We start from the raw sequence: 24240 nt of genomic DNA on the forward strand, positions 1-24240 counted from the left end.
TAACACAAGCACTGGGCTAAATGTATTTCTTACCTTATGAGTCCATTAGGGAGTTACTCCTTTTGTTAATCACATAGATGTTCAGTGTGTGTAACAGTGATGTGGGGGTCTTCCAGAGACCAGTACAGTGAGAATAATAATACAGTGGGGATTGCGAAGAGAAGGTAATGTCAAAAGAAGACACACAGAGGTGAAATAGCCCTTGTGGTGACTAAGGTGGAGGCAATGTTCCTGGAGGCTTGTGCCCAAAAAGCAAGTGGTTTCCCTACAGTGCCATGTTGCTGCTGCTTCAGCCATAGCCCTTCTCTGCACAAGCAGGATGAAACCAACCCCTCTCCCACTTGAGGGCTGGGGCTCAGGTTGGATGGTGTCTTCATCTGAGTTTCCAGGGTTCACTTGGGTTTTGTATGCTTTTTTGGTTGCGCAAATTTTAGAAGAGAAGAGACCAAACAACATCCTGCACTTGCTTTTGGGGCAGGGATTGCATTTGGGGCAGGGATTGCATTTGTTTTCAAGATTGGGGATCTCCAGTTCACAGCTGCTTTACAACATATGTATAAGTAGTCCTTGTCCCTCTGAATTCCATGTGTCTTTTACTGTAGCTTGGTAATGGACAAGGATCAGATGTTTCCCAAATAAACAGATTTCTCACTTAAATAATGGCCAAAGCCCAGAAGGGAAATGCTTGGCATTTGGTAGTCTCTGGTCATGAGATCATTTTCAGTGATTTCTTCAGTATACTGTTTCCAGATGGTGCTCACTAACTAGGGTCTGGAAGCTGCTCATATGGCATTACACAGTATGGCATTGCTCACTAGTTTGCATTGCAACCGTTTGTGGCATTTAGTGGGTTATAACTGATACCAACCAATCTCAGAGAAATTATTTCAGACAGCATTGTTATAGGAGCCATAGGATGATACCAATAATCACTGCAAGACTAAGTAACTTTTTAATTAAAATGTTTTATATAAAATGCATGTAGAAAAATTACAATCTGTACACGTTACCACAACCTACATCCACAAATAAAAATTTGCTACATTCGCCATTCAACATAAAGTGAGATGAAAAGTATGATTCAGGGTGCAAATGTACACAGAAGTTGCTGTATCTTTCCATTCATCTTCAAATGTGTCCTGTATGATATTGCTTGATCACCTCCCCCCAGGATAAGGCAAGCATGCCTTTTGATTGTTCAGAAATAAAATGGGATTATTTGGTGTGATTCCTACTGCGATACGCTCTGCAGGCAGAGACCAATAATACGTATATTTAGATAAAAACGGAAGGCAATACCACAGAGCATTCTCCAAGCAACAGCAGGCATGGTGTTATATACCAAGAGTTGAGGAAAGAACATGGAGCAAAAAAATCTATGTGTAATAGACAGTTTGTCTTAGCATCAGCTGCAAGTTCGTAGAGTCCCCACTGGTTTCCTTTCAGTCCTTTCTACCAGGCACAACTCCTGTGTTACACAAACTGGTCTTAGCCATAGGGAGGGTTTCTAGGTCAAAGCTGCCACCAGTAAATCCAAAATACTTTTTCACAGTTCAAATACAATTTCTTTCAAATAAGCACCTAAATTAACATTTAAAAATCAAATCAACTTTTTAATACAATAAATTGCTAAAAACCTCCTCAAAAATGATAACGTGGGTCAATCCTGTGCTGAGATCAAAAAGCCTGATCTGTTTGCAAGGAGAACTTACAAAAGTCATGAACAGAGCAGACATCCAGATATGCAGAGAATGGCTTTGTTCTTCCCAGCTTTTTCTGGGCAGGCATGCTGGAATCAGGAGGAAAACTGTAGAAATATTTTGTTCTCTGTTGAAACACGATTTGAGAATGAGTCAAACCGAAGTGCTCCAGTAAAAGATGAAGAATTTCACATAGCTGATTACACTGAACACAGTATGCATGATGCAATGTTAGAACAGTAGGCAAAGTCAAACCTCATCATTTTAGGCTTATGGCAGTGTGTTATTTAACCTGTCATAAAGAGAGTTATTCCTGAAATTCTTCTTTTGCTGCTCAAACACAGGTATTTAAGTGAACTGATGTACTTGCTTTTCTCAATGACAAAATTAACTCAGGGGCTTCTGTCTATTCATATCCTCTTGATGACAAAGTAGCAAGATGAACGATGCATGTTTACTCATGAGGCTCGTATGCAAAGGCCGTACAGTGATTTAATTACCAGAATGTGGAGGTGAATGTCAGGGTTCCCACGGCAACCTTTGTGTATTAAAAAAATAGACAACCAGACTTTCTCCTGGCATCATTCTGTTGATGTAAAGTAACTTTTGCAGAACAACTGACTCCCTCTCCCTCAATTTTTTATTTTTTTTTTTACACTTTCACCTTTTTTTTTTCCCCAGTTTTCTCTGAGTCTGGGCAAAATGCAAAGTGGTATCACTTCACTGGCAATGCCGTGCATGTGCTGATTTATGCTACTTAACTTCTGTGCACCTAGTCCACGGCTTACACTTGCAAATCTTTTTTTCCTTTATTTTTTTATATAAAATATTCTGACTCATAGAGTTAAAAAATAGTGCCATTTCTTAAAAAAATAATGGTTATAAAAAAAAATGAAAATTTTCCACCCATTCCTAAAAATAAAATAAAATCAAAAGAGCGTTACCTAAATATGCAGCTCTTGTTTAAGTATAGATAGTTCTGTTTGTTTTCGGCAAAATATTAGTAATCAGGGTGTGTTATACTGCATTACATATTACCAAATACAAGCCAGTACAAATAAATGTGGAAGAACCATGTCATGCTTAATTTGTGGCAAATGTCTAATAAAATTCAATATTTACAGAAAAACACCTTTTTTTTCCTGGATCAAGTACTTGCTGTCAACAAGTGCAACAGCAAGTACATTACTGAACCTATTGGAAGCCTGGTGAAATCTTTGCAGCGCAGCAATTAAGTAAATAGGCACTATTGTAATGTGCTGATCAAAATACTGATTTCAAAACCTCTTCTGTGCCATTTCAGCAGCTTGTTTTATGTACAATATCCTGATTAAGACAGGCTAATGTGTTTACTCAAGCCATGATTCTGAAAACTGCTTAAGCACATATTTAATTTCAAGCATGTAAATACCCTGATTTAGTCGCGACTGCTCATGTACTTAAAACTGATTAGGCGCTTAAGTGGTTAGATGAGATGAAGGTGTGCACTTTGCATTTCTGATGGACTTTCAACTTTTGTAAAACTCAGATTCAAACAAAAACTTCCAGAGTAATTACAGAGGCATCTGGGAAGCAGTACTTACAAAGGCTTCTTACCAGAGCTGAGATATTCAAGATGGTATCCCAACAGAGACCACAAATAAAATTTGATGCCCAGTCTCACCCTTGAGTAACTAGACCTGGAGCATCCTCCATCCCACCTGCTGTGACTGAGCTGGCATGGAGCACCTCTGCGGAGGTGGTGGTGAGCACCTACCTGCCCGGGGTTCTGGCCAAAGGTATTATCTGTGGTGTGACATCCTTGCATGTTCCCAGCCTGGCTAGGCAGTGGAGCCTGCCAAAACAGCACCATCTCCTGCGGCTGCTCCTTCCTGTCTGGTGGGAGAGTATTTGGCATGCTCAGACTTTGCAATGAGTGAGCTAAGAAAGGGGAGTCTGGTATTGTTGGTATTGCTACAGTGCTTGCTTATTATTCCCTGGTTTAGAGAATTTTAAGCTGATCCTGACACAGAAAAATGGCTTCTTCAGAGCATGATTTTCACCGTTTAACCAATCAGAAAGGCTCCAAAAAAACTTGCTTCTTTGTCCATGTCAACTATATCACCATTACTGACAGAGACAAAAATCCTGTCTTCTTTTTTCAGCTGAAACACTCCACCTTGGTAGATGGAATAAAGTCCATATTCCGCCTTTTTAGACCAGCAGCTTGTTCTCGCACTTTTCATGAGCATAATGGGCTCTGGGTAATTTGTCAGTTTGTAAACATATTGCACGAGCTGCTTGGGATTCCTGATTTGTGCCAAAAAATCTGAATCCTCATTCTCGTTTTCACGGAAACGAAAATAAATTTGTGAGTAGATGTAATAAAAGCCCGTCTGGGGTATTACTAACTCGCCATTTCTCAGCTCCACGTTGTAAAGGAAAGAGTGGCCTTTCCTTGATGATTCCCAGTTGCTTATTTTTTGTCCGCTCCCTTTTCTGGCCACGGAATCTACTTGAGAAAGAAAGACAGAAAATGTTAAATTACATGCCAGATAGTGAAGCCAGGTGTCTGCTAGTTCAGGTGGCTAGTTTTTAATAACAAACTAGGGAAATCTGCTCTTCCCAGTGGTTCCTTAGGCCAATTCTCAAAACAATCTGAAAGTCCAGAAGCCAGCTGTTTAGCTCTATGTGGGAACTCACATGGACTACCTTTATTTATAATTTTTGTGACCCACAAATAGAAGAAAAATCATTATGTTGGTACTAAGTAACAAAGTTAAAAGATCCATTTGTGTCTGATACCCTCCAAAGCTGCAGAAACCCTACCAAGCCTTTCATTAATATGGCCTGAATGTCAAGTCCCTCCTGTCTCTGTCTCGCATTTCTAATAGGTCTGTCACCATAGCAGCTGGGATTCACACAACTAACAGAAGGAAATTAAAGGAGAGAAAAAAGGAAAACTTAACATTAGGAAGAAGGATAATTTTTTTCCCCTCTAATGAAGGTTCAAGAAGAAAGGTTAGGGAGGTACCCAGAGAGAACAGGCTTTCTCCTGTTCTGCAAGAATTAGCTGAAAAAACTACTGTCTGGGACAAGAGGACTTTAATGATCTGTTTCTTACTATTAACTCAATGCAAGTACTAAAAAGGGTATATAAGCACGAGGCTCGCAATGAGAGTGCAATTTCTGTGATCTTTAACTGTTTTTAAAGGTTTTTTCTTACTGCGTGGTGACAGGGAACTCTTCCTATTGCTGTTGCCTGTCAGATGTGCCGCAATCCTGTTGATGGGGCTGAGTGGCTGCTGCCTGTCATTGTGCGGCAGTGTCATGGCTCTTTCAGCTACAGAAAGATGAGAAAAGGAACCTCATGTTAGAAGCAAGAATTTTAGAAAAAACACCTGTCCCGTTAGACCCAATTTTAAGGAATAGGTATGTCATTTTTTCAATTGACTAAATCATACACTGAATGCTGTACATTGACTAATATGGCCCAAATTTCTCTTCTGCTCTTGCTCTCCTTGAAATGTCTTTATATGTCTCTTTGTTCTCCTTTTGCTCCTCCCCAGCCCCAAAATTACTGATAGACAAAATAACCCATAGTACCAAATTTTCACATTCACAATCAGCATTTTTAATGGTTAAGCATTCATAATCTTTACATCAAATTTCTACTTGGAGGTTGTGATGCTTTTGCTCAACGTTTAGGGCTGTACAATCTTCAGCAAAGCTATTCCTTATCTGATCTATGTGTACAGCAGTCCAGTGCTGATTGTTTCCAGGAGAGCAGACTGTTTAAACAGTCCCATAACACTGTGGGACTGACGTCTAGAAGCTGAGCCTCCGGCATCCCCCTTGGTTACCTTGCTCTAACCGCTAATCATCACTGCCAGTACACGATCTTCAGTGTTTTCTGCATTTTTTATAAATTGAGTCACTACATATCAGGTGCCACAAGCTGCAACTTTTTGCCACAGATAATAAAAATAATACCATTGACTGAAGATATGTTTTCCTCATAGCTCCTTGACATCATCTGCCAACAAACAGCGAAAACAAATTAGTTCAGAAACTGATGGGTTCAGGAAAAAGACACTCCTATCTCAATTCATAAACAAAGGGGTATTCTGGATTTGATCAACAAGCAAATAAAAAAGGCCTATTAATTTGTTGCAATAAAGTATTACTATGTTTACATCTTTTATGTAATGAAATACATAGGAAAACATTTTCAAGATAGCTCAGCCATCTGGACTTTAAGTCTATTGGAAAATTTGACCATCACGCTTTTCTCAGATAAGAGATGCAGTGTACAAGCACCAGCTTCCATTTGTAGACTACGTGGCAGTGTGCACTTCTGTGTGATCTTAGCTCTGAGAAATAAAATTTCATTTCTTTTTATACCCCTGTGTGAGGTCTTAAGCCAGCATATCTTTGTGTGTTACTCTTTTTTCTGACTGTTTGCTGACCGCTGAACCAAACTGGTTTGATCACAGACAGTGGTGTAGCTGCAGCAAGCATGCTGATTATCTGCCATGATTTATCTGGGTGACTAACATGGGCCTTGTACTGCCACTTACTGATGGGTTCTGCCTTCCCTTCCCCTCCTTTCCTTTACCTTCCCTTGCTGTCATATTATTAACTATTATTATAATTTATGATTTCTGGCACTCAGGCTTTTTTTAAGCCATCAGGGAGCAAGTAGGTATACCAGATGTCTAAATGTTCACCAAACAAAACAATGTTTTCTTTACGCAAAGTTCAGGGACATCACTGATAGAATTTCCACTGAAGGAGCCGAGATCTCTGAATATAATAAGAGGACCTATTTTGGTCTGCAAGATGTGCTAGGTAAGTTTCAGCCACAAACTGAAATTTTTATGGATGAGGTTTTTAATGTGCTGGATATGGGATTTTGAAAACCACTACAGAAGATTTTAGCCTTTTTGATTTTTCAGCCAGTCTTATTTTTTTCTCTGTAGCCAAAATTATATGTATTATGTGTAAATAGTGCAGGAGATGGTGTTCTCAGAAAGCTGAGCTGGGAAGGTGCTGTGCTTGATGCTGTGTGCTTGCTTGCTTTTTCTTCGCCATTACAGAGCTCATGACTAGACCATTCCTCAAGCACTTTTTTACCTCTCCCTGTGTTACATTTCATCTCATTTTCTCATGCCAGTTTCCATGTATTTCCAAAGAGGGACTGACACCTCTGCTAGCACTATGATCTGTATGGTCAGATACGAAACAAGCTCAAGTCAAACACTTCTGAGGTATTTCAGACAAGCCAACCTATCATTGAAATTTATGTAGTGAATTTATGTTGTCTTTGTTTTGTTCTCCTGAATGCAGTGAAACCACCGTCACGGGTCATTTTGGCTTCAGTGCAAGCACTCTGCAGCTGAACGCTGTGGCTTGACAATTGCTCTGCAGTAAAACAACCCAAGACCTCCCACCTTTACTCTGCTATTAGGCTTCTTTGAACTGCAGTATCACCAAGCACACAGTTTCAGTGCTTCGGTTCCCAAATACCTTTTTAATTAATTTTCCCAGGTGCCACTTTACTTGCCAGCAGGGATCAGCCACTTTGTCTTCACTTTCAACTAGATCCAACTTTTGGATGAAATCTCCGATTTCCTCCCCAGTAAGACAAGCAACGTTGCTCTTCGAGTATGTGTCCTGGAGCTGCAGCAGAAGGGAAAGCCAGCAGTTTTCACCTGTGATGTGCCTGCAGGTGTTCAGCTGTGGTATGTCACTAAATTTATTACCCTTAGGGACATGCTTTTTTTTCTTTCAAGCATTTGTTAGTATGGTGCAACTTATGACTATATAAACAGCACAAGTAATTCATCTTGATTTTATATAATTATTTAACTAGATAGCATATCTAATACACAAAAACATACTTACATTATCTCCATGGACATAAATCTGGTATCCAGCGCACATCTAAATAAGCTTTGTGAAATTTCAACATCCAAATCACTAATGTTGTGAGTTCTTTAGTTGCTCTAGAAAACATGTATTTGCACAAGGGATTTTTCTTCACAAATTATTGAGGATGAAAACCAGACCTTAAAAGTGTTTTCTATTCTGATGTTTTAGCCAACGCCATTTACAATCCAGGCTTTTGCTGTTACATATCCATACCATATCCTCCCCATATCCAGTTTGGGGTATCTCCGAAACTGTATTTGATCTAATAGTTCAGAACAAAGTCCAGACAACAGAAATGACATCTGGGTCCAAATAAAATACTGAGTACTTGTGATATGGGCCTATGTCTACATCCTCTAGTCACAGACAAAACAGATTCTTTTCTGATAAATCAGTTTGAAGAGTGCAAAACACATGTTGACTCCATGGGAATCTGACTGGGAGAGTTTGCATCATAGCAGGAAGCATTTTCCAAGCTCTGCAGCCTCACATGTAACTCCAGCTGGCGCTGTTTAACCTACAAGCACAAAACCAGCGCTGCAGCCAGCAGAGATCAGCTCCTGTCTGCTTTGAACCCAGCAACAGCTGCTGCATCAGCTATAGACTGGTAAGGCTTCTTGTGCCAGGACTGCACTACAGGAGCTTGGAATGAACAGCAATCGGCAACAAGCATGCAAAGCATTTAGATGGACTTCTGGTTGTAACATTTACATTTCACTCTTCTCATGTTAAAGGCATTTGGTCTGGTTTGCGAAACAGGTACATTTATTCTGCAAGTACCAGTTTCAGCTGTCCTTGAGACTGAGGTATTGAAAGCAACAAATGGAGTCACTTCCTCCTTCACACTCCATGCTTTTCCTGCCTGTTAGAAAACAAAGGCATTCAGTGAGAGATTTCCCACTCCAGAAGGATGAGGTTAATTGACCCACACTACCCTGCAAGTCCTTTGTGGCTGAACAGCACCTTCGGTTTGCTGCAGCAGATTCCTCCAAGCTTCATCTATTACTTGAAATGATTCTGTAGGCATCAGAGTGAAATGAGGCCACCACGAAGAGTGTTTGTGAAGGTTTCTCTGTCTTTGCTGAGTATATTCTTAAATCAGTTTTCTCGTTTCAAGAACTCAGGATGATTAAAATTACGTTCTTCTTAGGGTAAAACCGCACTTACAACTAAGGGCTCTGACATTTAACTATAGTTCTATAATAAAGTAGTTTGAAGAGTTATAAAAACCCCAAACATACTTGAGCAGTTGAGATGTTACTTTTTATTTTCCTATCATATTTGCTACAGCTCACCTCTGAGCTTTGCCCTCCCATCTGGAAGCAAACAGTTCTGGACCTCTGCCTTCTTGCCTGAATACTTTTCCCACAAAACAGACTTACTATCCTGGCACTGGAACAGTATTTTGCATGCATTTTGAAACCTTCGTGAATGAATGCAACCTTGTATCAGCACCATGTGGTACTGCAGGATTGGTATTTCTGTTGTACAGGTAGAGAAAGCCAGGCATCAGGGTATTGTAAGACTTATTCAAATGAGGGTTTGTCTGTACCACTGAAGTCTGAGGATGCAAGTCTTGCAGGAATGCTATCTTGTAAACCTTCTATCCTATTCTAGTAGTGTGTGAGCTACGTTTTCAAAACAGAAGGAAGTCTAAGGGTATTTTTCTTACAGCCCTGTATCCTGAAGCATAATGAACTTTATTGTGCTCGTTGTCTCAGCACTTCCTCTCAAAGCAAAATGGTTAAACAAATGTTATATTCGTAGCTATACCCAGCTTACTATGAGGAAAAAATACCTGCTAGTTCTACATTATTCTATTTGCAAAGATAAAAATATCTGCTGTCTCTTCAGCCACAGCAATTTGGTGAAGGTGTAGGAATGCCAATATTGTGAACAACAAAGGGAAGAAAAATGGCCACACAAAAATCGCAGTTTGACTTTTGAGGTTTATTCCAAATGCACCATGTTGTTTTGGGTAGGAGACTGTTTCTAGATAAGCTTTTTCCTTGTTCATCGTGCACCAGATGGCACAGTCAGGAGAGTATGTGCTTAAGGTACCCCCTCCAGAGCCAGCAACCTTACTTAGTAGCCCATAGTAGCCCGGCAGAACTTGGGGGGGGGGGGCAGATTTAGCTTTCACACTAAATGCAGGCTTATTCAGAACCAGCTGTATTTTGGGCAAGTATCACGAGATGTGGTTGTGTCCCAGGTGTATGTGTTTGAATACCAGGAAAGTAAAGATAACCGTGGTTACCAATTACTTAAGATTGGCAAGCTTGTTACGCAAAGGACTTTGAACCATATGCACTCTCAACAGTTCGTTCATTTATATATTTTTCTCCATTAGCAGTAATCTCCATTATGTAATCTGATTTTGTAAAATCAAAACATTTCTGTGACTCCCCCATTTCACCAAATATGGGACAGCCACAGCTATAAACTCAGCAGGAAAATCCATTTTGGACATTTCCAAAGTATGAGCATTGCCTCATATTGTAGAGTACAGCATACCCTTTAACATTTGCTCCACAGAGCACTCCGACATCACAGAAAACTGCACCTATTAAATAAATAAACTCACAGGTAACATAATATTTTACATTTGTGTGATACTTTCTGAAGTTGTGTAACTACAGTACACGGCGGGGTTGGAACTAAAGGATCTTTAAGGTCCCTTCCAACACAAACCACAGCAAGACAGTGAATTTTTGGCAAGACACTCAAGGAAACCTTGAGGACTAGGGGTTAACGAAAAGCAGGAGCACGCACATTAAAGGCTCATGGGGCTATAAAGTAAATACAGATTTCTGGGAATGCAAATGATCTTTTGCAGGAATAGGAAAGGGTTAAGTGGTAGTTAGCAGGCTTGAAGGATGGCTGCAAGGAGACTGAGGCATCTAAACTATACAACGGGCACTCTACAACTCATTCTGAGGAATTCAGTGGTGTATGCTGCTTGGACCAAGTTCCTTTGGGATTAGTCACTGACTTAAAACTATGTATTTTTCCTAAAGAAGGCATTTAAAAGGTACCTCAGCTTTTCTTAGTCGTTTTGTCCCTGTTGCCCGCATGAATATGCATCTGATGGAGGCCGCTGTTGTCCTCCCAGCGCTACCAACGTCTCTGCAGCACAGTGGGATGCCGTAGCAGATTTGGCGCTCTGATAAAGGGCACATTTGCTACTTCCCTGCAAAAATGCGCTACTTAAAAATCAAAAACTTTTAAACTGTTCTTCCCCTGCGTGCACCCCCGGGCCCGAGGAAAGCCTGCACAAAGAGCTGGCTCACGCAGCGCGAAGCTCTTTGTCTGTGGGCTCTGCTCTGAACAAACACTTGGAGGCTGCCGGCGGCTCCAATCCCACGGCCGAGCGCTGCATGGCCCTGCGCCGGCTCCTGCACAGAGCGGGGACACGCTTTTGTGTGTCTTTCCTTTCCTTGACCAGACAGTAAAGGGAGAGAGCGGAGTCCCCCCCAGTCGCCTGTCCCCACCGACCTGTTTGAGCTCGTTGGTGAAGTAGAGGAAGGTGACGGCCACACAGACGGACTGCAGGAGCACGGCGGCGACGAGCACGGCTGCGCAAGTCTGCGCGGGGTTGGGGCCGGCTGCGGGCAGCATCATGGCCAGGCAGCGCTCGCCTGAAGCTCCCGAGCGGCGGCGGGGAACGGAGAACGGGGCAGGGCGGAGGAAGACTGAGGGGCCCACCAGCCTCTAACCCCCGGCGAAGCGCGGCCCGGGCAAGCCGTCCGCCGCGCTCCCCGCCCCGTGGGGCGGAACGGAGCTATCAGAACCGCCCCCCCGCGCCGCGCCCCGCCCCGGCCTGCTCCTCCGGCTGCGGGGGTTCGCTGGTGGTGCTGGGAGCCGCGAGGTGCTGCCTGCGCGCCGGGAGGGGTACTGTGGCTTCTCAGCCGTTAAGTCGCAGGGCGTTTCTGGGCAAGCTTTCTGAGCAGTCGCCGCCAGGGTATGCTGGAAATAGGATGTTTTAGGAGATGAAGGCTCTGGTTAAGGTACGCAGAGGCCCAGAGTTGTCTGACGCTGCAGTCTCTCCCGCAGAGCTGGTGTATGACAGACAGGCACCAGCTACCTTTTGGGCTTTCGCTATCATGAACTCACTCTTAGGTTTGGTTGGTTGGTTTTCAGACCTCTGAGACTCCTTGCAAACTGTTTTTTCCAAACTGTTGAATCCAGATAGTTGTTTTCCAAAGGCACATGAGTGATTTGGAATGTGTCTATTAAGTTTCCCTGGGGTTTTGACACCTTCACCTCACACAGACTGTGGATCGTAAGCAACTTCATAATTATCTGCAGATGCTTTAAAATGACTTAGAGGTAGCATCAGTGTGGTCTGCTGACAGGGTAGACATGGAAAATTGGGATCTCAAATCCCAGTGCAGAGACTTGAGTTAGTTCAGTTTTATGCTGTTGCTGCAGGGCAGTGTGAAATTTTGGCTCCTGCCCAGCATCCATAACCTGAGTGCCAAGATGCAGGTGGGAGTTCTCAGTATAATTACAGGGGAAAATTAAAATAAAGACGTTTCCATTTCTCCTGACTATTAAGGACATCTTCAGAAGATGTAATGCACTGTATTCAACCATTTACAGGAAAATTGGTTTTTCTTCCATCATAACGTAGCAAAACAATCCCTGAATCCCTGTTTAACATGGCAGCAGGCAGTTTGGCTGGCTCTATTCAGCATTCAATCTGTGTGCCAAAACAGTTCAGATCTGTGTAATTCCAGCACATGTCAGATGGAGAAGATTAATGTTTTCTTGAAAGTGAGCTCATGATCTCCTCCAAGGACTTCTCAGCAAAGCCAGTGTGGCAATTTGTGCTCTTTCTGTTCTGTAGCATCCCAGTGCCTTCCTAAACAGGGCTAGTGGGACTGCTATTCACTTTTACTTATTGCAAAGGAGCTCTCTGCATCCACTTCAGAACAGGAGTTTCCTACAGATTTTAGTACGTGCACTGAAGAACAAAAAACTTCCCCCCCCCCCAAAAAAAAAAGCCCCCAAAAAATCCTAAATCCTACTCTATTTATCATGGTTCATAAATTCTTAAGAAATAAATTTCATCTGAGGGAGCCATGTGAAGAGTCAAAAGGCAGTAACTAACTTGGAGGAAGAATCACAGAATCATAGAATAGTTAGGGTTGGAATGGACCTTAAGATCACCAAGTTCCAAGCCCCCTGCCATGGGCAGGAACACCTCACACTAAACCATATCACCCAAGGCCTCGTCCAGCCTGGTCTTGAACACTGCCAGGGATGGAGCATTCACAACCTCCCTGGGCAACCCATTCCAGTGCCTCACCACCCTAACAGGAAAGAATTTCCTCCTTATATCCAATCTAAACTTCCCCTGTTTAAGTTTTAACCCATTACCCCTTGTCCTATCACTACAGTGCCTAATGATGAGTCCCTCTCCAGCACCCCCATAGGCCCCCTTCAGATACTGGAAGGCTGCGATGAGGTCTCCACGCAGCCTTCTCTTCTCCAGGCTGAACAGCCCCAACTTTCTCAGCCTGTCTTCATATGGGAGGTGCTCCAGTCCCCTGATCATCCTCGTGGCCCTTCTCTGGACTTGTTCCAACAGTTCCATGTCCTTTTTATGTTGAGGACACCAGAACTGCACACAATACTCCAGGTGAGGTCTCACGAGAGCAGAGTAGAGGGGCAGGATCACCTCCTTTGACCTGCTGGTCATGCTCCTTTTGATGCAGCCCAGGATACGGTTGGCTTTCTGGGCTGCAAATGCACACTGAAGCCGGCTCATGTTCATTTTCTCATCAACCAACACCCCCAAGTTCTTCTCCGCAGGGCTGCTCTGAATCTCTTCTCTGCCCAACCTGTAGCTGTGCCTGGGATTGCTCTGACCCAGGTGCAGGACCTTGCATTTGGCATGGTTATACCTCATGAGGTTGGCATCAGCCCACCTCACAAGCATGTGGAGGTCCCTCTGGATGGCATTCCTTCCCTCCAGCGTATCAACCGAACCACACAGCTTGGTGTCATCGGCAAACTTGCTGAGGGCACACTCAATCCCACTGTCCATGTCACCTTTAAAGATGTTGAACAAGACCGGTCCCAACACTGATCCCTGAGGATCCTGCCTGCTGAAGAAAGTTTGTGTGAATTTCCATTCCAGATGCTTAGGGAGGTCCTACCTTGTTTGAAGGAAATGAAACTTCTTTTAGTGTTTCCTTTCAAAGAGAATAGAAGCAAAAGCGAAAGGAAGCTCAAGGTTACAGAGTACCTGTGCTGTTGTTCACGTTTAGGAGTTGGACTTTATTCTGTTTTTCCAACTTCTTCACTCATTTCTCCCCAACCTATGACTTGTAAGAGAACTATTCTTGGGGGTAAACATACAAACTCATAAAAGATGTTTTCAAGACCCGTGTACTCAGCTTGTAGATGTCTACAAGGTATGGTTCACATCCCTCTGACCCATCATTTGAAATCCTCCAGGGTATTCCTTATGTATGGGATTTAAACTCAGTTATTGCAAGTGTTGTAAGGCAAAATTAATGATGTTAGTTTTGAAAAGCTCAATTGGGAAAACGTGGAAAAAAACACACTAATATCTGTCTCTTCCAAAAATGATCACGTCACATTTCTTTATGAAATTTTCAGATCTGAAAATCTCATTATACAATGATAAAATGTTTATGGGTTTCCACACCAACATAGTATACTATGAGAGTGAAACGCCAACTGCTTTCACAATTGACTACACTTGAAAGTCTTTGCTGCTTTCAGTACTTCGCTTACTTCTCCACAGTCAATTCTTGTCTCTGTTAAGTGTAAACTTCTACTGAAAAGAAATTGTTTCAAAAGTTCTGAGAGTGTAAAATTAGTGTTTCTAATGAAAATTTACTGTGCTATAACTAGGGTCATGACACCTGTGGGAAGGAGTGTCATTTGCACCCATTTAAACAAAAACAAGCACGGTGCATTTGTGTAGCGCTAGACTGAAGCATCTGCCCAGCAAAACCTCTGATTCTTCCTGGCTCCTTCATCCTATTAAAGCTTACTTGGTGAACGATTTAATTAGAGATAAACCTTAATCTGTCCTGTGGACTCAGGACCTTTGCTACTTGTCATGTCAAGGACACACCTGGCAGTGGACCTGCCACACTTCTCCCCCAGCAGTGCTACTAGTAGGAATCTGTAATGGCTGTGAAAATGTATAAGAATTAAGGGGAGAGTGTCTTAGAAAAAGTGCTTAGTTCCCGTTCCCCACTGACTTCAGTGATGGGGGTGATGAAGATGTTTTCAGAGGAGGACGGAGTTTGTAGGTGTACTGCTTCCAGTGGTGCAGATGGCTGTTATTACCATGGCCGTCATTCCCTGCCAGCCCCAGCATGGCAGGGCTGCACTCATTTTCCAAGTCACAGAAAGCAGAGCTGACTTTCTGGTATGTAGCAGTTCTTGACATCGATTTCTCTGCTGAGCAGCAAAGGGGGTTGTGGTTTTTATCACAGGTATGAAAGCATGTATTTGCAGTGTTATAGTTGTGGAGAGGGAATTTAGCTGTTCTGGAAAGAAGAGCAGCCCTGTGGCTGTGCCTTCTGGCTGTAGTTTTCTACCTGCAGGGAGCATGACTCAGATTGAGCTTTTTGTCACCTAAGACGTTACGACCATTTCAGTCTTTCTTCTCAAGCTAATGCCTAACTTCAGGTACCCGATTCCCACCAGAAGACACCTGAATGCTGCTGTTGGTTTGGGCTTTGCTACTCCAGCCATCAGTTCCTACCATGAAACTTTGCTGTAAGAGCACAGGAAGAGATGGCTGTATCTGGTCTCCTCCCTGAAATGAAGTCCATGCCCAGTCCAGCCTCCCAATGCAGGCATGGGTCACTGCCATGCTGTGCTTCATGGGCAAGAGTCATGAACTGTCTCATCCTCTGAAACCTCCAAACTAGGCAGGCACAAAAAGTATAGTTTGCACCAGCCAGCACAGAGTTAACCTTGCACATTGGTCCTCATTTTTGCACATGTGCTGGACAGATCATATCTTGGCTCTCGCAGTATGTTCATTCCTTTGTGGTCCACATGCCAGATTCAGACCTCATGCTTTACTATCAGTTGCAAACTATTGCAAATTCATGACTTAATTGTGATTTATACTGTCATGGGATCAGAATGAGGATCTATTTATCAGTGCAACGCCCTTTTTTCCTATGATGTTACATAAACAACAGCAATGGTCTAGCTGGCCCCAAATGCACCTTTAATGCAGTAGCATTAGCACACTAGATCCAACTTTGGATCTCTCATTTTTAGTTGACAAAATACTTAGCTTTCTGCCTGTAATGTATTGTATGTATTTTAAGCTTTTTCATTACTTGTCAGTTATATGTGGTACTTCCAAAAGTAGTGCCCTTTATGGGCACTTGTCACTTTTAAGAGGATTAGTACTTCTTTAGCTTTCTACGTAAAGTTGGTACTTAGAAAGCCAGTTCTTGAGCAGAACAGGAGCAGTGGCAGCAGTTTTCTCCCAGTTTGTAACTCTTCACAAAATCATAAACCGTTGGTTTGAGATTTGTTGGCAGCTCTGGAAACTCAACTCTTGTGCTTTACACCGGCCTGAGCAACCAATCTGGTTTATTAAGTGACTGTGGCTTAAAAAAGGAAAGATCACCTTCCTGATACTGAACTTCTCTGTGAGTTTTGGTAAAACTCCAGCTTTGGGCTGCAGTACTGTGCGTGGTGCCTGCTCTTCTGACATTCACTGACTGACCCAAATGGCAGGCATTGCCACCACACACATCCCAGCAGAACACCTACATGTTATTCAGCAAATCAATGCAGTTAGTTTCACTTGGGTGCCTTGGTCCAAGATTCCTTGTCATGTATGTTTTTTTTCTGGGGGGAATTTCGGGGTGGGGGTGGTGGTGTTTTTTTTTATGTAAATGGTTTCCATGTTATTGTTTTCATTATTGCTTGTAGCGCTGCAACCCAGAATTTAAGTTCCAGGGGAAAGTCTCACCTTTCAAAATTTCCATTTGTGTGAGAGTGAAAGATTTTGATTGAAGAAAAGTTTCTAAACTTTTCATTTTGGAACAGCTGAAATCAATAGAATAACATACATACATCTTTCCATCTATATATATATGTGTGTGTGTGTACTGTTAGGCGTATATGGCTACACTTTCCTGCCTGTCCCTTGAGATCACTAAGGTAGAAGCAACTCATTTCAGTTGCAGATCTCAAGGTGGGACCTGGCCATGTGGCTATTACCGTATTACATGATTAGACTTGTGTGAAGCACTAGGTGATGCTAAAGCCCCCTTGCTAAGAGAATGAAAGGGATGTTTACAGCCACTTTTAAGTCTTTCTCTATATTGTATTAACAAAGTGATAATGTTGAAACAGTTCATTGCAAACACAGCTCTGGGGGAATCTGGGAGGAAATCCATAACTCACCTAGCTGCCACGGCAACATTTCAGAAAGAGGAAGAGTTGTGCCTGGCACATAGCACCCCCCTGCTATGCTATCAGCTTAAGCCTTGGAGCATGAAATTCAGTTACCTTTACCATAGGTGAGTGCTTTTAACCTCCAGTGAAAATAGAAGACAAATATTTCTCTTTAGTATGCCAGATATGTATGCAAATAAATTACTTTTTTGGAAGCTTCTTCATGGTAAAGCATCTGTCACATACCTGTCTATTTTTGTCTAGGCTGCAGTTTCCTCCTGGGGCAGATTAAAATCAGTAACAAGGATGTATATAGAGAACTGAAGTGAGATTTTTGCTTCCTCACTGAGGGAACCTGCCATTCGTACTCCTCTGTGCTCTCAGCATTGCAGCTGGGGCTCCCACTCAGATGAGTTCTCCCAGCTGGCAGAAAAATGCTCTGGTACAAAAGAAATGGGGATAAGTAGCTGGGGATGATACTTACCTATGTGAAACCCCTTCCCTGTCCTTGTAACCAGTAAAAAAGAGTATAATAGATTGGACTGCATATGTGTATTACATTAAGCGGATGGACTGTTTTCTCTCTTGTGACTGAAAAAAACAGTGAGTGAAGTTAAATTCTCAGCCCTGTCCAGCAGAATCTGCTTTCCTGCAGTGTTGGTTTGGCTTGGTCTACAACGTATTTATATGCGTGGATTTGTTTTTGTATTTATACCAGTACAGCCATCATAAGACTGTACTAATGAAAGTGGGGCATAGGTTTGTTTGTATTTGCATCTAGTTGTCTAAGCATCTGCAGCAAAAGCATCCATTGCTGTGTGTACATATTCTGGGTTTATTCACTCTGTGTCCTACTCCTGTGGTGTTTTGGGGACTACTTGGTGGCTGCTTTGCTCTTGGGAGTGATTTCGGTATCAGGTGATAATAAGCCTTATGATGAGTGGCCGAGGGAACTGGAATTGTTTAGTTTGGAGAAGAAAAGGCTCAGGGGGGGACCTTACTGCTCTCTTCAACTACCTGAAAAGAGGTTGTAGTGAGGTGAGGGTCCATGTCTTCTTCCAAGTAACAAGTGATAGGACAAGAGATAATGGCCTCAGGCTGCACCACAGGAGGTTTAGATTGGATATTAGGAAAAAATTATTCACCAAGAGGGTGATCAGGCATTGGAACAGTCTGCCCAGGGAAGTGGTGGAATCACTGTCCTTGGAAGTGTTCAGACACAGTGTAGATGAGGTCCTTAGTGACATGGTTTAGTGGTGGTCTTGGCAGTCCTGGAGTAATGGTTGGACTTGATGATCATAAAGGTCTTTTCCAGCCTGGCTGATTCTATGATTCTATGATACTGCATATACCAGTCTCTGTTTGCACTAGCCTTGACACAGACACTGGGAAATCATAGAATCATAGAATAGTTAGGGTTGGAAAGGACCTTAAGATCATCTAGTTCCAAGCCGCCTGCCATGGGCAGGAACACCTCACGCTAAATCATATCACCCAAAGCCTCGTCCAACCTGGTCTTGAACACTGCCAGGGATGCAGCATTCACAGCCTCCCTGGGCAACCCATTCCAGTGCCTCACCACCCTAACAGGAAAGAATTTCCTCCTTATATCCAACTTAAACTTCCCCTGTTTTAAGTTTTAACCCATTACCTCTTGTCCTATCACTACAGTCCCTAATGAAGAGTCCCTCCCCAGCATCCCTATAGGCCCCCTTCAGATACTGGAAGGCTGCTATGAGGTCTCCACGCAGCCTTCTCTTCTCCAGGCTGAACAGCCCCAACTTTCTCAGCCTGTCTTCATATGGGAGGTGCTCCAGTCCCCTGATCATCCTCGTGGCCCTCCTCTGGACTTGTTCCAACAGTTCCATGTCCTTTTTATGTTGAGGACACCAGAACTGCACACAATACTCCAGGCGAGGTCTCACAAGAGCAGAGTAGAGGGGCATGATCACCTCCTTTGACCTGCTGGTCACGCTCCTTTTGATGCAGCCCAGGATACGGTTGGCTTTCTGGGCTGCAAGCGCACACTGCTGGCTCATGTTCATTTTCTCATCAGCCAACACCCCAAATACTGTGGACTGCTCTGATATGTGGCATGTGAATCTGGCTCCTGGATGGTTGCTGAAGTGCTGCATACTTCAGCCTAGACATTAATTCTTTTAAGACACACAGGTTTTTCTACCATTTCTTTTACGCCTGTATAAAGACTTAATGCCAGTAGCTAGAAAGACTCATCTGCTCAGGCTTTCATGCTGTATGGTTAGTATAAAAGCCAGGCAAGAACAAGAAGAGAATGTAGCCATGAATATTGTAGCCATTTAGCCCTGAGTGGAGGACATGGAGGACTTTCTGGGAGCAAGGTGTAGTGACTTGCACTTGAGAAAAACTTTGAAATCCTTCAGTGTTGTAGTAGCTGCACTGTCTCTAATGTGGCTCTTTCCAGGTTAACAGCTGTGAATTCAGGGCAGCTGCAAGAGCCCAGGGACTGTTAAGGTTAATCAGAGCTAGGCAAGACTGTCCAGAACATTAGAGGGAAACTTCAGAGGCTGGTGAGCTGGAAACACATAGGAGTGAGTTCAGTGTAGGACTGGTATAACTTGATTTACTTGTGCAGATTGGTGGTTTATCAGTTAGCTGAAGCAAAGCTGAAAGAAAACATTGGCTTCAGTGAAAATGCCAATGATGCCATGGTGGTGATTATAAATACACATGTTTTTATGTTATAGAAGCTATTTCATAAATGTCATGCAAACATTATAATGGAGTTTTATGTATCTGGGTCTCCAGTGCACAGTTTGTATATTCAGTGACACTGACCACCAAAGGCATTTGTCCTCTGTCCTGAAAAACAGGTCATTATATACTGGGGATCAGCCCCATACCCCCAACAAGATGTTTTCAGGGCTTTATATGGCTCTGAAACTCAGTAAACAGAAAGGCTTGAGGAAGAATAGAAAGCAAAGCTGTCCCTTGGGTCAATATGCATTTTAGTTTCACCATTCCTACTCCAAAGTTGTGTAACATTTAACTGAAAAAACATTTATAATGATAACAATATTTAACTAAAAGTCAACTGCAGTGTACTTCACCGACCTGCAGCATATTTACTCTTGGGGCTAAGGTTTTCTCTTTTCCTCACTCAAATTTTTCAGTTTAAACTCAAACTGACATCAGTTTGCAAAACAAGATCTTGAGTGTCTGAGAATAAAAGCCATATAACAAACACTTCCTCAGCCTCTTCAAAGAAGGATTTCCTTATTTACTTGGGAAGGAAGCTGGAAAAGATTCCTGACAATAAATAACTAACGTAAAATATTTTGTGGAGAACATGGCATTTAAAAAAGAAACAACAGTGATTTAGAGCTGTGACAATGACAGTGATTGCATATGCAATCCAGTATCTCGTTCTGGGCAACACACAACACTTGTTTTTTCCCATTAATTTTTAGCTAGCACTGAGATGTGAGTTAATACAGGAGTGGTCCACCAAGCAAACCCTGGAGGCTTTTTTGTATCTTAGCAAGCAAAGCATTCCCAACTTTTGTATTCAACTTTGGTCATTACTCTTACTTGTCTGCACACCACAACAATATTAGCAATGGTATCAGTTCACGCAGGGTTGTTAGGTAATTTATTAACTAGAAAGTTTATTCAGGCAATGCAAAATGCAAGATGTAAACACTTAGAAGGACAAGACTTGGATAAGACTCAAAGCACCTCTGTGAAAGCTCTTTCCTTCTATCTCAGGTGTGTCCTCAGACTTGAATGCACAGGATTCAGGAATCCCTGAATCACCATAATTTCAGATGGTGCTTCCAAGTGGATTTTTAGAGTTGTTTGGTCTTCCTACAGGTGGAAATACAATCTCCTCAAATGCTGCCCTCACCATTATATAGGCACAATTATAGAACCAGAAAAAAAAATTACTTTCAAAATTGAAGGTCATTCACTGGGAAGGAGAGGCTATGAGAGGTAGCATGTAGGTTGCATGCAGGTGTCCTGTGGTGGGTAGGGTCTGGAAGCTGTGCAAATGCCTGCTGCCCCTGTGTGTGCAGAGGAGCCAGGCAAGCCTTGTGAAGCTCCTAGACCCTCTGAGCACTTGCTTGTTTGATCAACAGACCTTTGCAGCCAGGGCAGCAGCAGTGCCCAGCTGATCTTTCCCATGCTGTGCTGGAGCTAACCAGGACAACTGTCAGTGGGGCCACAATGCAAAGCAGATCACAGAAGGTAGAAACCACTTCTTTAAAAATCTGTGTTGATTCTGGGTGTTCTGGGAGATGTTTCACAGCAGAGGCAACAAACCATGGGAGGGACACAGCTGAAAGAACAGCAAAATGCATAAGGGCAGCAAAGGATGGGAGGAAACACTTAAAACAGTTCTTCTGCCAAAGAAAATGTCCATATGATGACATCATCTTGATATAATTGACCTTTTTTAAAGCACAGATCCTAGAGGTTGTAAAGTTTCTTAGATATCATAAGGAAAAGAAAAAAAAATCAGATTTTACAGTGAAGGAAGAAAGAGTACAAATACAGCAAAGGCACGTCCTGGAGCTTCAAACATAAACCCAGATATTAAAGGAATCCAGACCTGCCTGTAAAATGTTTTGCAATAGTAAAGCTATTTCAAAACTTTTTACTGATGAGTGTTAAAAACTTGTGTTGGCAGAATCAACACATGGGATTGCCATGGAGAAGGCTGTAGAGGATGTTTTTGTCCTTATTAAAGGTACATGGACATACATAGAGAGAGAGAAGCACAGCTTGAAATATATGTTGCGTGTCAATACTACCTGACTGGGTAAAATGTTGCGCTTCTTTAGTATCACGGATAATTTTGGATTGTGAATACATGCTGGCTCAGCTGGTTAAGGATTTGTGGTGTTTGGGATAACAAAGAATTGGAAATGTTGCAACGGAATGTTTATGTGGAAAAAAATAGATACAAAAGAAAATTCTTTATAACTAGGAAGAATTATCACCAAGAGGCACCTGAAAAATAATTGGTGACTGCAATCAGCCCGTGAAATAGTTCTTCAGCACAGTTAGATTGTAAAACTACCTCCACGACTGACTCAATTAAAACAGTTACTTGGGGCTTGCCTTGGCTTAAAATAATATGTTCCATTCTGTGACTTTCAGAGGCATGTGAGCTGATTTCCTTGGCTTCTATAACGATAAAGTCCAGTAATATATTTGGGACAATTAGATCCTTCATCACCTAGAGAAGAAATACGACTAGATAAGTGCATACCTCTCAGCAAAGAGCCATTCCTAGCACAGGGAGTATTCCAGTGGCAGGCAGTAGCACTGAAATGGAGTGGTCACATGCAAAAGAGTGACTTGAGGGCTTAATTTTAAAAAGCAGGCCTTAATGTTGCAGATGCAGCTTTCTGAAAGAAAAACAACAGAAGGCCATGATATGGCATCACAGAAATAACTGTTCTTTCTCAACCAGCTGTTGTTGCTGTGAGTGCAACTGGCAGGATGTGATAGTCAGAGAGGTTATAATACCCACATACACATGCAAAGCACAAATGGTGACTGATGCTTATGAGACGTGTAGTACAGTGTTAGATGTGTTCACCCGTTCTCAAAAAAAAAAGAATCCACTTTTTTCTCATTGCCTTCTTGCTCCTAGCCCCATGAGCTTGTTGTTTACCTTGGATAAGCTCTGGTGCTCATCAGTCAGTATGGCTCATTCATCCAGCAAAATGCCAGATAGTTATATTCTGGGCTATCAGCGAGGACTGGCACAGTGAAGAGCCACGCAAGTCCAGGGCAGTGTGAGGAGAGGTGGAAACTAGTGCCAGGTTGAGGAGAATCCTTCCCTGGCCATGAGAAGGGCCCAGCTGCTCATCCATATTAGCCTTAGCTACTCCAGCGTCTTTTTGTCAGGACAGAGGTTGAATGTGGCTCATCTCCAGGCTCTGGTTTCTTATAAGTTGATACTTTTGAGAAAAAAGAAGACTCAGTGAATGGCTGTTATAAATATTTACAGAGTATTTTCAGGCTGCCGAAACTCATCTATCAAACAGATTAGTGGGAAGGATTGCCTAAAGCTTACCTGTTATGAAACAGCAGTTTTGGAAAAGAACTACTATTTATAAGAAACACAATACTCATTTCCTCCTGAGAGAGTTTATGTTTGGTTTTGCTTTCATTTTCTTTGTTACTAGCAGTTTCATGTTTAGCAGTAGTTCTCTGCAAAAGAAGGTGTAAATGAAGCCTCAGTTGAACCCACTTTCTGTTTCTGCAGCATTTTGAGACACTAGGGCAGTGGGTCCATGCCATAGTTTCTTCTGGGAGGCCTCACATAGGGCCAAGTGAGGGGTTGGTCAGAGACAGCTTGGGAAACATTACCAACAGCTTCTCTGAGATGGTCTTTCGACTATCCCAATGGCAGTATGGATTTACAGCTCCCAGCCCCCTTTCAACCAGGTTTGAAATAAATCTTAATTTCCCAAGCCTGGTTTATGGTGTGGTAACACAGAGAGTTTTGTTGATACATATTTAAGGGGCAGCGTGGTGCAGGGCAGCATGAGAAGCCTTCGTCTAAGCTGTGGCCTGAGCTCCAGTTTAATGAATGAAGGGGGGATGGGTCAGTCATTTAGCTCCTTCTACCATAGCCTCCAACCAGCTTTAAACTACACTGACATTACTCTCTGTCAGTGCCTGGCTGTGTAAAGGACATTTACCTTATTTAGAGAAACACAGATCCTTCTTTCTTGTAACGTATTTTAGACAGAGAGGCGGAAAGTGGAGCTGTGGAAATGCACTTCATAGCTTAGCTGTGAGTATTGTGAGGTAGATGTGAATTCTAACTAGGGAGATCTTTTGAAACTGCATCTTAGCTCTTAATACAGGAAACATGGGACCTTTGAACTCACTGTTATCAGCTGAAATAGGAGAATCGGGTGTGAAGCTGCAATCTTAATTTGAGCAGTGAGACTCGTATAGAGCCTGCCATGTTTGCCGGGGCTACTGTTCTGCTGACTGCTGATTGATATACAGATTTTATTTAAATTACAGGATAGCAGAAGACAATGAGTTGCTGTCACAAATCCAGACAAGGGGTTATCAGGATTGCCTCCATCAGGATTGCCCAAGAGGAGAGAACACACTACATGTGTTTGGAAACAACACCCAAAGAGCACTTGGCTCTGTATGTAACTAGATTTTACTTTCTTCAATGTGTCTTCTTTATTTA

The 24240-nt window shown here is 42.6% G+C and overlaps 1 protein-coding gene and 1 long non-coding RNA gene across 3 annotated transcripts; one reads left to right on the top strand and one right to left on the bottom strand.

The window, feature by feature from the left end:
- Positions 1-947: 947 nt before the first annotated feature.
- On the bottom strand, positions 948-11342 carry TNFSF10 (TNF superfamily member 10). 2 transcript variants are annotated; one of them, XM_062603450.1, is made up of 5 exons: positions 11109-11342; positions 7209-7361; positions 5673-5715; positions 4906-5022; positions 948-4191 (listed from the first exon to the last, which is right to left on the bottom strand). In XM_062603450.1, the coding sequence occupies exons 1-5, from the start codon at positions 11232-11234 to the stop codon at positions 3746-3748; spliced, it is 885 nt and encodes a 294-aa protein (XP_062459434.1). In that variant the 5' UTR covers positions 11235-11342; the 3' UTR covers positions 948-3745. The 2 variants fall into 2 exon arrangements, with proteins under 2 accessions (XP_062459434.1, XP_062459433.1); XM_062603449.1 differs by having other exon boundaries at positions 948-4194.
- On the top strand, positions 7348-24236 carry LOC134155842 (uncharacterized). The gene is made up of 3 exons (XR_009961743.1): positions 7348-7423; positions 16989-17155; positions 24063-24236. It is a non-coding gene; the product is annotated as an uncharacterized LOC134155842 (long non-coding RNA).
- The last annotated feature ends 4 nt before the right edge of the window (positions 24237-24240 follow it).

The sequence above is a fragment of the Pezoporus occidentalis genome, unplaced genomic scaffold (genome assembly GCF_034315485.1).
Source record: "Pezoporus occidentalis ecotype Australia unplaced genomic scaffold, CSIRO_AGI_Poc_V1 ctg8, whole genome shotgun sequence".
Classification (NCBI taxonomy): Eukaryota; Metazoa; Chordata; class Aves; order Psittaciformes; family Psittacidae; genus Pezoporus; species Pezoporus occidentalis.